The 15898-nt window shown below is 37.3% G+C and overlaps 1 protein-coding gene across 2 annotated transcripts in view; it reads left to right on the forward strand.

Moving 5' to 3' along the window:
* The first annotated feature begins 1243 nt into the window (after positions 1 to 1243).
* The window catches only part of FMN2 (formin 2), a 152969-nt gene continuing 138314 nt past the window's right edge, over positions 1244 to 15898 (forward strand). For both annotated transcript variants that reach the window (XM_036379618.2, XM_036379620.2), the window contains exon 1: positions 1244 to 2972. In XM_036379618.2, the coding sequence (XP_036235511.2) occupies positions 1409 to 2972 (1564 nt within the window). In that variant the 5' untranslated portion in view covers positions 1244 to 1408. The remainder of the gene's footprint in view (positions 2973 to 15898) is intronic.

Below are 15898 nucleotides of genomic sequence, written 5' to 3' on the forward strand. Positions count from 1 at the left end.
TGTTTCCCTGGAATGAATTTATTGGTTTCAGCTGATGAAAGGGAAATTGCAAGTGAGGAAGGTTCATAGCCATGAGGAATACATAAAGTCTTTCACAGAAACTGAGTCTAATAGACTGGGCAGTTTAGAGATGGCAAATTATAAACAGAAAATCTGATTACTACCTGTTTGGTGTTGAACCAAGGTATTGGACAGATGAACTGATCCAACTCGGCAATTTTGCGTTCTCAAATCCTTTGATTTCTATTCCAGTTATATTAATTCTAAATTTTGAAAGTGGAAGGAAATATCTGTCTAAAAGTTCAGGAAATGTATTTATGAAATATTGAAGCTTATACATCAAAAGCAAAAATGAAGGAGAGGCAGCAACTGATTAAAACTTTTGAACAAGTTTCCAAAGTAGTTAGGAAGTGTTCCCACCTAAATCAATTATTAAATATGTTGGGTGAAATAGAGGAGTAATTTACTGCATCTTTTTCCATACTAGCATTTGAACACTGCTAGTTTTCTTTTTTGTTTTATCTTGTTTCATGCCAGATGTTCTTATCAGGGAAAACAATGGTGATGTGTTTTAATATTGATGAGCTGATTTCTCCTGGGAATAACAGTATATCTACCTTCTCAGAATACAAATTGTGTGAGGCTTTTTATAGCATAATTACCACAATGCATTGAATTTTGAGTGCAACTCTTTAAAACTGTAGAAAGAACTTTCTGTTTATTACCTTTATTTTAGCTCCTTTAAAAGAGAATGACTCTTCTTTTAAAATTCTGTATTGTTTTGGTGGCCTTTAAATAGCAAGCATATAAATCACCAGAGGTATTGTGTAATCTGTCAAAGCAGCATATGCTTAAGCACCTTATAAACCATTAAATAATCATAATATTTCTCTTTCCAAGTTTGTTGTATTTGTTTGAGCAGTTGCAGAGTAATTAAAGTACCTTGCTTTAACTTATTTTTTCTCCTTTTTCCCTTCAGGAGCTTGAAGTACTGAAATCATAAATGATTTGGTGACAAGCTGAGCTTGCAATGCAGGCAATAAAAACCGTGGAAAAAGAAGTGACTTTTATAAAGGAAACACTTTTCACAGAATCCTTCCTAAAGCAACAAGAGTGCAGCAGAAACCCGGCGAGCAGGCAGCTCCAAGAGCAGCAGCCATTGGAAGGAGCTGTCTGCAGCTCTCAGTGCTGTACTGAGCATGTCCCAGCGGAGCCCAGTGCAAGCAGCACATTATGCAAAAAGGCAGCTCCAGCAGATGGGAGAGAGGCACAGCAAGCATTTGCCTCACTTGCATCACCGCCGCCTGCAAACAAACCTGGATCGCTAGAGGGGATCTTGCCAGCAGGCCAAAGGAATGAAACCCGGGAGGATGGCTTGATTGCCAAAGGTGTTGCACTGCGAAAAATCATGGGGAATCAAGATGGGAAGCTAAAGAAAAATGCAGGTGATGTGCAAGAAGGAGGAGAGGATGCCTCTGGGCCCAAGGATACGGACGGCACAAAGAAGGTATCGGGGGGCAGAAGGGGACTGGGGAAGCATGCAAAGGGAAGCGAATCGGGGAAGAAGAAGGGTAAGTCGGACTCCAGGCCCTCTGTGTTTTCAAATCTGAGGATCAGAAAAAATCTGTCCAAGGCTAAAGATGGAAATAGCAGCTCACGGGAGGATGTTTTGGAAAGCCAGGCCTTGCAGCCTGGGGAGCTGGACAGTACTCATTCAATTGTAACCAAAACTCCCGATATAAGCATCTCTGCAGATGAAGGGGGTCTCTCAGACACAGATGTTGAACATTTTGAAATCAGAAATGAAACTGTTCCAGCTGCTGCAGAGACACAGGATGGACAAAGGACCAGCTCTGGCTCTGATACGGATATATACAGTTTCCATTCAGCCGCAGAACAAGAGGATTTGCTTTCTGATATCCAGCAAGCTATTAGACTGCAGCAGCAGCAGCAGCAGGGGGCAATTAACATTGGAACTGAGGACTCTGTCTCCAAAACAATGGGCCGACACATGGCTAATTCTCAAGCAACCCCCTTAGATTTTGAACGGTTTTTTTCAGTAACTACCACTGACAAAGAAAGGAGCCCAGACACTGAGGGGGCTTTTCCAGCAGCATCAGAAATTGTGGAAAGCGTTCCCGTCTCCTGTGCAGCTGAACGTGAACTGAAGGAAGCGGTGAATGGCACAGGCTCTCCTGGTAACAGCTTATTTGAAACACAGGAACGTCAGCTACTGACTGAGGAGCAGCCCGTTGCTGGAGTGGATGCTGTAGCCAGTGAAGTACAAGATGGTTTGGATAGAACTGCAGTAGAAAATGGGGCTCAGACACACAGCTCCACAGAACCTTTTCCATCTCCAGTGGCAGATGCTGAGGCTAAAATTGCTGAAGTGCAGGCTGTTGATTTTCAGGGCTCAGTAACAGAGAGTAGAATTTCAGATGCAGGCCATGATCATGCTGCTGAGACTCAGGAAGGGAAACACACTCTGTCAGCCAGTCAAGAGGAGCTGTGTAATGGTTTATCCACGGAAATGAAAAATGGCAGTTTGTCCTCTGAAGGAACAGCGGACAGTCCGATGCTTGGTTCCCGATGTTTTAAGCCCTATCTAATTAATCCCTGTTACATCAAAACCACAACTAGGCAACTGAGTTCTCCCAACCATTCACCTTCTCCCTCGCCATCCCAGAGCCCACTCTTCACAAGGAGGCAGGAGTCCTTCCACAAAAAGGAAAAAGTCTCAGTCAGGAAGAAGAGGTCTGCTAGTCTGGCAGGTTTGTTCAGTCGCTCTGCAGACTGGACAGAAGAGGTGTCCAATCACAAAAGTGAGATAACAGAGAAGGTGAGCTCTGCAGACTATTTGGAGCACAAGGGGTTTAGAGAGAAAATTCAAATGGAAAGAGTGCCTTTGACTCATTCAAGAAAGTCCTCAGGGGTCCAGGCTTCTACAGAGACATTTCCCAATGTCTTTTCAGGTGAGTGATGTGTATTAGGAGTTGTTTTGTTTTTTTTTTTTCTCTTCCCACAACAGCTTTGAAAATATTTTTAAAATGCTTTAATTCATTGCATGCAGTACCTTGGCCTTGCAATCCAAGGCCTGATCTTACAAACACAGTCACATTTCATCAGTATGGCAGTACTGCCAGTAAAGGAGTGCATAACTCTTTGAAGTTTTTCTTTCTACTTGTCTCCTTTGTCTACATCCTGTAGGAAAAGGATGAATGCCTTAAATTATTCTTGTTGAAAAATGTGAAAAGCTGCACTGTTGTAGGCAGATCAGCTCTCTGCATAAATAGATCTTTCAAATGCAAAGCTTCTGTCACCAGGATCCTATTTGGGGTTTTCTTGTGCTAGGTGCAGTTCTAGTGTACTATAAACACATGAGAGCTGCACCTGGTGTTAGACTGAGGCAATGAGGAGGATTTGCTTAGTATCAAAAGGAAAAAGCCATGCAATGCACAGATGGACAGCACTTCAGAAAGGAACCAATTTCCTCTTCAGAAGAGGGAAGGAGGAGAAGAAAAAAAAGTGAATGTATTGAAAGGCAGCAAAAACAGGGAGGAGAAGGGAAACTGGGGGTTGTACAATTTGGTAGCTGTGACAGGCTGCTGCTCAGGCTACATAAGGTGACTCATTTAGTAAACCTTTACCTTGCCTGTTAGGCAGCTTGCATCCAGTCCCAAAGACATGGGAATAGAAAGCTCACAAATGAAATAGTGTGAGTAGATTCTTATATTTTCCTTCACTCTGAGGGGTTTTTTTCCCTTTCTCTTTCCCTCACCTGAAGTTTCTTTCTAAAGGTAACATATTCATAATTAGGACCACTTCTTCCACATAGGAGGTATGTATACAGAGAAAACTCAGCAGCATATTCCATAGATTTTTCACTTGAGGAACCTGTAGAACTAAGAGAATATACCCTAAGAGTACCTGCTATTAGATAAAATCAGATTTTTATTTTAATGAAGTTAGTTCTGGATGCATGAGAGCATGAACCATACATGAGCACAAGGTCTTTGCAAAAAATGGAGTGAGGGGATTTTTTTGTGGTTTTATGAAAGCAAACAAAAAAGTATGATTTAGGAAGTAAATAACTAAAATTATTTTCTAGATTCAAATCACGATGCTTTCATTCTTTAGTAGCCTTGAACTAAAATCTCCAATTTCAGTGCAGAAAATTGGAATTCAAAATTTTTAACACAGAAAAAGCCAGCCCCTCTGAGAGTAGCTCACTGTGAAGTTAGCTGAATCTTTTTTTTTATTTGTTTTAAATCCCTTTCACCTGTTTCTTAGACTTAACTTTAGACATGCTACCTAAACTTTTCCAGTTTGAGGTGTTCACTACTTTAATAGCATGTAAAAAGCACACTGGTTTTTTTTTTTTAGCTATCAACAGTTGACAGCTTATAAACAACTCAGAAAATTTTTAATTGCTACATCTGTAATTAGACTTTATGGTGGTGCTATGATGGAAATAAGTTGCATATGGCAAACTTCAAGAACATGGTACTTCTTTTTAGATATCTGTTTTCTGGAAATAGACTTTTTCACATTTCCTCACAAGGTGTTGATTTATTATAAAATAATTTTTGTTTAGGTTTGGGCTTTTTTTCCCACCAATGCTTTAGGCTGTTATTGTGAAGGGACCAGCGTCCAATGCAACAGTAGTTCTATCTCTTATGGAAATTACAGTGACCCTCATTTGCATGTACATACCAGCTGTCTTTACGAGCAGAGGACAATTATATCTTTCAGTTCATGCAGAAAAGCTTAAAGTGAGGGAACTGGAAATGACTCATCTCTGTTTGGCCATTCATAGTATTAAAAAAATGTATTTACAAGCTAAAATTCATTGAGAATTTTAAAATAACAACTAGTGTACATTAAAAAGGGAAATTAAGCTTCACATTACTATTTCCATAAGGTGCTATTGCTGAAAGAGCAGAAAAGCCTCTTTAAAGAAACCATTCCACACAACAATGATTACAGAAATAATTTCCTTGTATTCTGATACTACTTGTGAAAATGTTGTATTTTACTTGCATGCATGAGATACATTGATTTGGGAATTAGCATCAAGCTTTTAGAAATAAGATTCTTTATAGTGGGATATTTCTAGCCTAAAAAACAAAAACAAAGCAAATCCAGTCCAAAACAGCTTTTTGCCTACAGCATGAAATCCCATTTTGCTGTGCAGTGACTGCAGTGTTGCTCTGCATTTCCAACTGGAATCAAGTAAAATATTCCACAGCACTTTATCATCAATTTCAATGACAGCAGGTCCTATGCAGATGATTGGCCTACTTTTGCAGCATGTTGTGGTTTGGCTGTGTGCCATTTGGTTTTCACAGAGAGCCATATGAACCCTTTAAGACTGCTTTAATGTCAAATGTAGATGGAAGCCAAGTACTTGAATGGCAGAGACTTTGCATATTTTAATTTTGATTTATATAAAAGAAAAGTACAGTATTTTGAATTCTATGCATTTTTTAGGAAAATGGTATGGACAAGTTTAAGGGCATTCTATAATTCAGGCATTGGATCTATTTCACATTTTATGTGGATAGCTGTATTTGAATTTGTAGTGACAGTAATTACAAGTTCTAGATTACCCAATGCACAGTGGAGCCATGGTTTTTATATGGTGGTCCCAGGAGAGCAAGAGCTCAGGAAGAGCTGGTTCTCTCACTTCGGTATGTGGCAGTGAATAATTTGCACTAAAGTGAAGTGAGTATCTGGGTGGGAAAATGAAACTGATGTTTCCAAACATTAACATAACTGAAGTGAAAGAGCCAATAGACTGATTTAGTAAGAAGAATTTCATTCTTGTATTAATTTGAGGTGCAGTGATTGCAGAGGAGCTAATAAGGGTGTCTTTTACCTAAATTGAATGAGTCACATCAGCTGCCCCAGATGGTGATTAAACTTGACCCAGACAAACCCATGCCCTTCCTAATCACTGTTGGCTGCTTGTAACACACTTGCTGCATGAAGCTCTTTCAAACAGATAATTTATCTTTAAATTTTTCTTCAGAGATTTTTTTTTCTGCTCTATCTGTAAAGAGGAGGCAAACAAAAAACCCTGGTTACCATCAAACAAAACCTGAAGCCAGTGCTGTGCTTGTGTACTCATGTCTGCTGATTTCTGCCACTTTATTTTACTTTTGTACTGTGCTAATGCTGTCTTCCCACTTGCAATTGCAGTGCAGTGTCTGCAGGCATAAACCTAGGTTTAGTATGGATAAGTATGTGAAAACTTGAAAAAGTTGGATGAAAGTTTGTTTCTGAGATGCAAAGTAGATCTTTTTAAATGCCTTTGTTGAGGCTTAAAAAACAAGCTCTCTGATTCATGTGATGCTGCACACAATATGGATTTGTATCTGTTGGCATCCTGAGTAGACTGTTTATCATGCAGCTGTTATTTCAGATTACTTATGGTTTGCTGTTTCACTGCTGATGGCTGTTAGCAGTAATACACATGATTCTTTTATCAGATGGGGTGTAGCCTCATCTAACTAAGGGAGCTGCCCAGCAGCAGCCCTCCATGTGATATGTGATCACATGCTACTCTGAGTGTTGCTAGCAAGCATCTGAAGGGAAAGATCCTCCTCTTTTTGCCTAGTACACACAAAACTTGGGGTGAGGGGATGACTCCAACACTGCACTTCAACTGTACTAAAATGTGTTTGAAAATCGGCTGCAATATGTTGTTGAAAGATTGCTGAGTGGTGATAAGTTACTTTAATGTTACTGAGCTAGTACTGCAATATGGGATTTGGAGCAACGTGAGTAACTCCACTGGAATTCAGTGCTGCCACAGGCTTGTTTTGATGGGATCTCATGATTAATACTTTGATCTTTATCTAGAACTTCATTGGGAGTAGCAGGTTTTGGTCATGAGATTGAGTGGCTCTATTATTCTGAGCAGCACCACATTCTGAGGCATCACTGGCAGCCCAACATGTCTGGAGTAGGACTGTGGGGTCTTGGTTGTCTGATAGTCTTTTTTGGGGTGCAAAGGGGAAAAGGGACTATTTATAGCTGAAGTGTGTGCATCTCTGCTTGATTCTGAGACACAGTACCACTAGAATATCCATCACACAAGGCACCTGTCTGGAAATGACCATTCAAGGATGTTGTGTGCTTCAGTGACTTAATTTCTGTGAAACGAGCAGTGGATTATTCCAGCTGGAATAATTATGTGGAGTTAAGTTTGATTATATTTCTTGGATCTAATTGTGCTTTATTTTTTTTTAATATACATGTCTTTTTAATAGCTTGGGGCATCATTGGTCTATTTAAAAAACCCCAAAAACTGCTGTAGGACTTATTTGCAGGAAAAAAACCCAAAAAACCTATTTCTTGAAACAGGCCTTTTTTTTTTTTTTTTACCTGTGCTTTTTTTTGCTTTTTCTACGGCAAAAAAACCTTGGATTTCAAAAGCAACTCTAGGGATATTTTAAGCTGACTGTATATGAAGGATTAAGTTTCAATGTGAATGCTGGTGATGAAAAACTACTGAATTACTAATTACCCAAGATATTTTGTTTGTTTAGTGTTTTAATCAAGCTCAGGATATGGCCAAGTGTATTCCTTAAGAACTACCTCTGCCAAAATTTCAGCTTACATAAGGAGTAGCGGTGATGAACCATATATGTGTAGGTGTGGGTGACTGCAGCTCTGGTTATTTTTAGATGCATTCAAAAACATCATTCTGTACCACTTAGCTGGACTGCAAGTTTCCAGAAACTTACTTTTATGCAGGCAGTTGATCTTTTTTGGGAATGGGGTGAGCTGGTACAAAGGGAGCAGGGCAAAAGCAAAAAGAAGCTGTGACAGGAAGGTTATGGACAGATGTTAGGACTTTACATTGTGTCACCTCATTCCTGCCTCTTGATATGATAATAGAAAACCAGTTGCATTTCATTAAATGCTTTAGAAAAGGCAGCAAAATGGGTTCAGGAGCTACTATCTTCTCTAAGCAACAGCAGCTTCCTGCATTCCTACATTGCGATAATGTAAAGAAAATTAGGGACAACAAGGCGGGCTTTTTTACCTTGAGTGAAAAAAGGACTGTTCCTCCTTCTATTTCCATGTCGCTGCTGTCCAGAATTTTTTCTTCACACTGATGGAAATAGCTAGGCTTTCTGACCAGGAAGTGAGTTATGTTTTCTTATGCTAAACCTTGTTTTATCCTCAGATAAATACTGACCATGACTTCTGTCATCTGTAGTTGCACAGCAGCAGAACCATTAAGTAAGTCAGCAGTTTTGCAACAGTTAGAAGCAGTGGTTATGAGAGTGTGTGTGTAAACATCACAAGTTGTAAAAGTAAACTTTAATATGTTTAAAGCTAAATGTAAACACATAAATATAGAAGAAGTAGATAAATATTGACAATCTCATTGTTTTTACGTCTTGACATATATAGCTAAGTAGGGGCAGGAAAGCCTAGTCACAAATGAGATTTATTGAGACATTCTTATTTGTCAGTATAAATATGAATTTTTTGGTCTTGGGATCTATATAAAAGTTATCAGCAATGCCAGAGCTCTGAACCTGCTGTGAATTTGAATCAGGAGAAAACAGAGATAACTTTACTGTGGAACTAATTACAGAAGACACCTTTCATTCTAGAGGTCATTTGATGCTGAGAAGATCTGTCTCAGATGTCCCTTGAAGATGCAGAGATAGAATAGGTGTTTCTTTTTCCCTGGTACATACTTTCTTCTTCCTTGCACTGATAAGGAAAAAAAATCACTGTGAGAAAGAAATCTATGCTGTAGTATCCCAATAATGGTCTACATTAGCACATCTTAAAAGTCATGGAGGAAATGGAAGTGTTTAAAAAAAAAAAAAAAAGAAAATGCCTTAATAAAAGTGCTTGTGTATCCAAGTGCTATTTTGTCATGTAAAAATTCAAGAAATAATTTATGCAGAGAAATTGTTAAGGGAAATACTTGATTGCATCAGTGAAACATAAAGCCCCAGTTATAGCAAGGGACTTGTGTTTCTAGGTTTCCTTCAAAAGAAGTCTAGAAGAACATGTCTGCACAAGTACATGGATCTGCATGTCTAGTTTTTCGTTTTTGTGGAATGTAGTTCTAACGTTCTGCTTTTGCCCTTCCTTCATCTAACTGTTGTTTGTTTATGGATGCAAAGAAAAGCTTTTGTACATCTTGATAAATATTAAAAATCAGTTATTAAAGTTGTAGATTAGCAGCCCTTGCTAACACAGGTCATGGAGGGGCAAGAAAGCTAGGCATGCCTGGGAACTAATGAGTAGGTTAAATGAAATGTGTTACTTGTGTCCCACTTTAAAGACCGCCGGTTTGGTTGAGTTCAGTTGTGTCTTGTGACTTTTGGCTGCTTGAGCAGACAAGCTTGAGCTTGAGAATTTGCTTCTAAGGTAGAGATAGGCCAGATTGTATTATATGTGGAAGAAAATGTCAAAGCATTGGGAATAAAGTTTTACAAAATTGGATTGTAAGGAATAGTCTCTATCAGGTTAGACTGACAAAAGATGCTGTTAGTAATAGATGCCCAAAAAGACATCAGAGGAGCTTCTTACTTTAAAAGAGCTAGACAGAAAGCATTGTGGCTTTCCAGCAGTCTGTGAGAACCTGGCACAGATTACTGCCTTCACATCACAAATCACCACAGAAACTAAAAGGGTAAAGAGACAGAATTAAATACTTGCTGAGAGGAAGCTATGTACCTGGAAAACACAATATGAAATTTGCCAAAGATGCATATGGTGCCTAAAAGATTTGGTAGACAGACACATATAGGTTCTCCTTCATAATAAATTGGTATAATTAGGGAAGCTTTATAAATGTACCTCTGTAAGCTGCAATAGTACTGCATTAGAGCCTGAAGGGAAATCATGTGGAGGGAGACATGTCATTTAATGATGGGGTGGGGGGACATGTTGATATTTTTAGAAAGCAGTGGCACAGAGTACAAAATGTCTATATCATAATTGAGGAATATTCTGGTATTTAACAATAATTTTAAAATCTTCAGCTTCTGAAAGTTACTATATGAAAGCTTCTGAAAAAAGGTTTTCTTACTTTTTCCTATATATCACTAAATGACATGCATAAATTATATATAGCTAAAGGTAGGGATAAAAGAATAGTTTCATATTCTGTCTCAGCTTATCCTGTTATACATATGTCATATGTAAAAAAATTCACTGTGGGGGAAAGGTGTAAAATCTTAGTCACCATGGAAGCAAAATTTCAAAGAGCTTATGTTCAAGTTAGGGAGACAGAATGCTTCACAGACTTGCTAATCTGGAATAAGGCTGAAAGCACTGTGACAGTCTATCACAAATATTTTAATATATTTTGAAGCTCTAGTGATGGCAAAGCTATGATACCTGCTTTTTATAAAAAGTAAGATATTGTTATTGCAAATAATCAAGCCAGTTTTATCTTGTTTTTGACTGCAGTAGCAAGCAAGTCTTTGGAACAAGTCTTGAAGGAGGAAATTATAAGATATAATTCACTTCTGAGTATATGACAAAAGAGTAAAGAAAACCAACAAAATGCAGTATGGTTTTAGCAAAGATCAATAAGACTACATTGATAACATTTTATTTACAGCTGCTTTCTAGACAACACAAGAGTGGTAAGAAGGCATTCATATGCATTTCCATACATAATAGTAACACTGCAAATCATTTAGCCAAAGAAGAGAAGTCCTGGTGGTTTTACATCAGGGGCTCTGTCATGTTACTTCACTACCACCAGAGGAACTGTGTCATTTTGGCCTGCTCCCCTCCTGTGTTGTGATTGATGGGCTCAGTCAGGCTGTGGAAAGTTTATTACATAATTAACACAAGACTAGACCTGCGTCCTGACCTTTGTCCTAACCACAGCACTTGTAGGACTTGATATTTTCAAGTAAAATTTTCATTCTATTTCTGTCTTTCTATATTATGACACAAATTTCAAAATTAGGAACTGACCTTAGGATTTCATTCATCAGGATGAAGGTCTGCATTAATTAGATTTTCACATGCTTTCTAGCATGATTTGTGGAAATATGGTGTCTGTTTAAGTAATCTTATAACAGACCACTGGGTTATATGCTGAAATTAGTGGTCTTGTCATATCTCATAGTCAGCTCAAATGACATATAGCAAAAGGTAGGGATAAAAGAATGGTTTAATATTCTAAGTTGTTTTAAAACACAGCTGCTTGGTTCAGTCAAGGAGAACTATAGATCAAGTAGGAGATGTGAGTTTTTTGAAAACTGTAACATCCTTTCTAGGGTGAATTTTTACTTCCTTAATTCAGTGATCTCTTCACCTTTAATTTTGGAGAATCCTTTTTCCAAACTTTGTCAGATCTTCCCTTTTTCCATCAGGGCATTTCTGGAAAAATTTCAGGGTCATTTTGCTGAGGTGCTACTTTTGCCCTGTGTGCCGTGTAGTAGCAGGATTTTCTTCCAGTGGCAGCTAATGCCCTTGCTTCCAAAAGGGAAGCATGCACACTTGTTCCTTAGCTCTCTTTGGGATGTCTCCAGCACTTGAAGCTCTTAATATGATGTGATTCTCTTTCTTTTTCTGTGTAAGATGTTGCTCGTTCTTTGCTGAGTTGAAATCTCAGTTTATACACTTAGTAAAGCTGTCTTGCACAATCCAGAATCTGTTTAAATTTTTAGTGATAAATGTAAGGCTAAAATAAAGGAAAAAAAAACCCCTACTTGCTTGAGTTGCACAGGGGTTGATGTACTCTGGTCTTATCCTTAAAGCTAGTGAAGAGTTACATGGAAAATTTTTAATCCTAAACAAAGATACTATGAGAGATAGGACATTGTAAAAGGAGTGAAATTAAGATGCCAAGAAATTCAGAAAACTTGGCAAAAGGAAAGCATAGTGTTTACTGTGACAATCAAGTACAGGACTGAGAAATGTAAAACTAATTGATAGTTTTATTCTAGTGGTTTGAATAGTCTATGAATCTATCAAATCAATACATTATTCTCTTTAATTTAAAAAATAGATCTTTCTGACCCTGAAACTGTGTGTAGGCAGCCATATAAAACTGTGGGAATGAGGGAGATAATGTTGATATGTCTTTTTTTCTTAATTGTCAGGCTTAGACAGGCTTTCTACTTTGACTTCTGAATTTAAGATGATGTGTGGGTTTAGTTCATACCATCCATGTGAGCATAGCCAGGAAATCTGGAGGAGGAACATCAGAGAAAGAAGGACAATCTTCTTTGGTATTTCCACATATCCCTAACTTTATTGATGTTCTAAATACTAAAACATAATATATAAATATGAATAAATAATATTTTATGCATAGTATGGTAATATACAGTAGAAATATATAAAGATATCAATATATATAATCTGTGGGGTTTTTTCCCCCTTAGAAGCATAGACTTTTATACAATCACTGAAAGCAGAGATCAACTATTACATGGATAATAAGAACAAAAGGAAATATATTTGACAGTATTATAGCAATTGTGTGCCCTAACCCCAGACCTTGACCAATTTCGTTATATTTCAAGTTTATGTTGCCTAGAAATTATAGACTTAAAATGTATTTTGTTTTGTGTTTATTCAAAGCAGAAGGCTTTTTTTTTCTTTTTGTTATGAAACAAAATGCTTACTAGGTTTTCCATGTTTTATGTAGCCAGGCTGTCAGAAATACGTCACATGATTTTAGAAAAGTATCTGTCAATAAAAATTCAATCCCTTAAAAAAAATTAAAAAAATAAACCAAACAGAAAACAAAACAGCTAAAGCAACCTCACAGGATGAGTCATCTAGAACAGTTTACCAATCTAAATCAGAAGAGGATTAGAAACTCTGCAGTGAAAAAGAACAATAAATGAAGTTTCTAATCCTGGAATTTTGGGTGTAATCTCCCAGGTCAGTCTTCAGGCAAACAACAGACAAAATTAAATTGCTTCTTTTATACTGCAAATGCATATTTAATATGCACTTATGCAGTACTTGGACTTAGCATCTGAAGAAAAGTTGGCAGGAATACCAATTTCTGTTTTCATTCTGCACATTCCCAGGTTTCATGTGCATCTTGGAAAACCTCTTCTTTCTCAGCAGCCATGTGTTGCACATTATATTTAGGCTGAGTGGTATAGGTTAGCTGAAAAACTGGAAATTTGAAAAGATTGTGAAATGAAATTAAAACATTAAAGAATTTTAATACTTTTTTGTCATTGAGGTAATAATTTTATACGTAAAATATCATTATGCTTGAAATATTTGAGACCTGGTAAAGTACACTGAACAGCAAAAAGGTGAAAATGGAGAGTAACTGATTTGCCCTGAAAAATTATTCATTAAGCTTTTGCTGTTATAGTTTGAGTGAATATGATGAATGGGTGAATATGTACTGAAAATTTTTTAAGAAATTACATGTAGTTGCAATTGCTATCTCAGCTAAAAATATGAATATCTTTGCAGTATTTTTGTCTCTCTGACATGTTCATCCTCTTCTGGCATTCTGGGGCATGTTTGATGCTGCACTGTTCAGGTGCTTTGCCAGATGACTGAGGCCTGAGTTAGCTGCCACCTTGCTGGCAGCATACATAGAAAAGGAGATAGAAAAAGAATTGGAATGAAGGAATAATTAGACTAATATCAAACAGCAGATAGCTGAAGTATAGCATTTCCTAACTTTTGAATGCAACTCCTTTTTTTCCCCCTCCTATTTTCTCTCTGTCTTTTTAGTTTGGGGTTTGTTGTTAGTCTTTGTTTATAAAACTGTTTTCATAATTGAAATCCTTTCTAAATGAGAAACCGTAAGAAGACTACAATTTTCTTTTCACATTGTACAAGACTAAAAGAAAATATTGGAAATGGAAATTCACCATTTTGTCTATTTCTTCTTCCTTTATTTCCTGTACTGTTTCCCAAAAATAGAGCAAGGCCTATGGCACATTTGGCTTCAAAGCTTATGAAATTACTTTGCTGTGTGAGCATTTCTAATCTTACTAAAGTGGAAGAAAGAAGGGGTAAACTGGGGAAAAGGAAGCAAGCAGATTTCAGCTTTTGAAGATGTGAGTAATATGTGCATAAGTCATGCTAGCTCTTGGGGTGACTGAATAGGGTGTTCACAACTGGTGCTATACTGAAGCCATTCCCTCTGCATTAGGAAGAATAAAAATAGAAAGTCTGTCTGCAGTGTGTGTGTAGGTTAAGATGTACTGATGCAACTGCTGTGTCAATGGTGAAAGTGTGGTGTAGTGCTCTGGCTTTTTGGGAGACAGTCACCTGAGACTGGCAGAAGGGGGAGCTTCTGGAGTATAACTCATTTTGATCATTAGTCTCAACTGGTGCTCATTGCCAGCCGTGCTCCCGGGCTTTTGCAAACCCAGCATAAGGAGGATAGAAGAACATCTTTAAAGATGTGAGGCTATAACAGCAAGATCCTCAGGGAAGTACTATTGCAAGCTCTGCTGCAGCACAGTGCCTCAGTGAGTACGTTTTCACTATGACTGTGAGTACAGTTACTTCAGTTTTCTTCCTATTTTTCACTTCCGTTCATGTCTCTTCTTCCCCTTGATAATTAGGCAAATTCAAAGCTAGCAACATTTTTATGATACTGCTGCTTCTTAAGGATTTTGTTGCTCACCTTATAGCTCTTTGAAAGGCTTGTCTTCTGAGCATATCAAAGATCCGTAAGGTGAATTCATTGAGTGAGGATTTGCTTGTATTTCTCTGTGGACAATGCTGACCACTCTTTTACCCACATTTTTCATACAAGAGAGAGTATGAAAGGAAACCATATTGGAATATGTGAATTTTCCTTCAGTAGTGAATAGATTATATATCCTACAGAGATGGCTTTTGTGAACAGCAGTGTTCAATTCTTGATCAGAGGGATTGGATGAGGACCTGTTGTGTCATGGTGGAGGAGACAAGATCAATAGTGCTTCATCTTTATGGGAATGGGAGAAGGAGGCAGGTCATCTAGACATGGAGAATAAGGAACTTGGAAGCTGAGCCAGAAGATTCTGGCTGAGTCACAATAGCCAATTATAACAAAATACACACAGAAGTCCAGAATACCTGATACTTAATCTCATGTTCTCATTTTTTTAGTTGATTAATTGTGTAATTCTTTGCAGCAGAAGAAAAATGAAAGTCTTTTTATCCCTCACTGGGGTCTAATAAGTTATTCTAAGCTCCTAAAAAATATCTTCTGAGTTTATAGTCATCTTATTTGCTGAAGATTTTTGGCAGGGTCCTCAGAATACTTATTTGATCTAAAGCTGAAGTTCTTGTCTAATTCTAAATTTAGTATGCTTCCCATGCCTTGCCAAAATAATTAGGGGAAAGGTAAGAATTGGGTTCAATAACTTCGTGACTTGGGATTTCTAGGAAGAAATGTTTTAAATGTGAACATTGGTAATTTAACCTCTTAGGGAAAAAAGAGATCTCAGAGACCTTGGTTTTAATTCTTACTGTTTCCATAGCAGTTAAAGGCAGTCAAGAGAAATTTTTTGTCATTCCATTTAAACTCATAGCAGAAATCAGCTGATCATCTAATAATTATAAAATTACAAATAATTTAATTATTCCAGATTATTTGCAAACATCTTCACCTCCAGAAGTTATTACTTCATGTATTTACCTCATGAATGATTAAGGTGTCTGAGGCCAAAAGCTGTTGCTGATGCCTTTTATTTATAAACTAACAATGTAAAATTGTAGTTAAAAATATTTTAGTTGACTGAAATTTAGCCTGAAATCATTTTAAATCAAATTTTTTATTCTTCTAGGTTAAGAAGTACTTACTAATATAATTAAATAATTTCACTATCTTATTTATTCCAGGACTTATTCATGCTCAGGTGGGCAAAATGATATCATTTCTCTTACCATAATCTGAATTAAATTCATTAATGAC

The sequence above is a fragment of the Molothrus ater genome, chromosome 3 (genome assembly GCF_012460135.2).
Source record: "Molothrus ater isolate BHLD 08-10-18 breed brown headed cowbird chromosome 3, BPBGC_Mater_1.1, whole genome shotgun sequence".
In the NCBI taxonomy this organism is placed as follows: Eukaryota; Metazoa; Chordata; class Aves; order Passeriformes; family Icteridae; genus Molothrus; species Molothrus ater.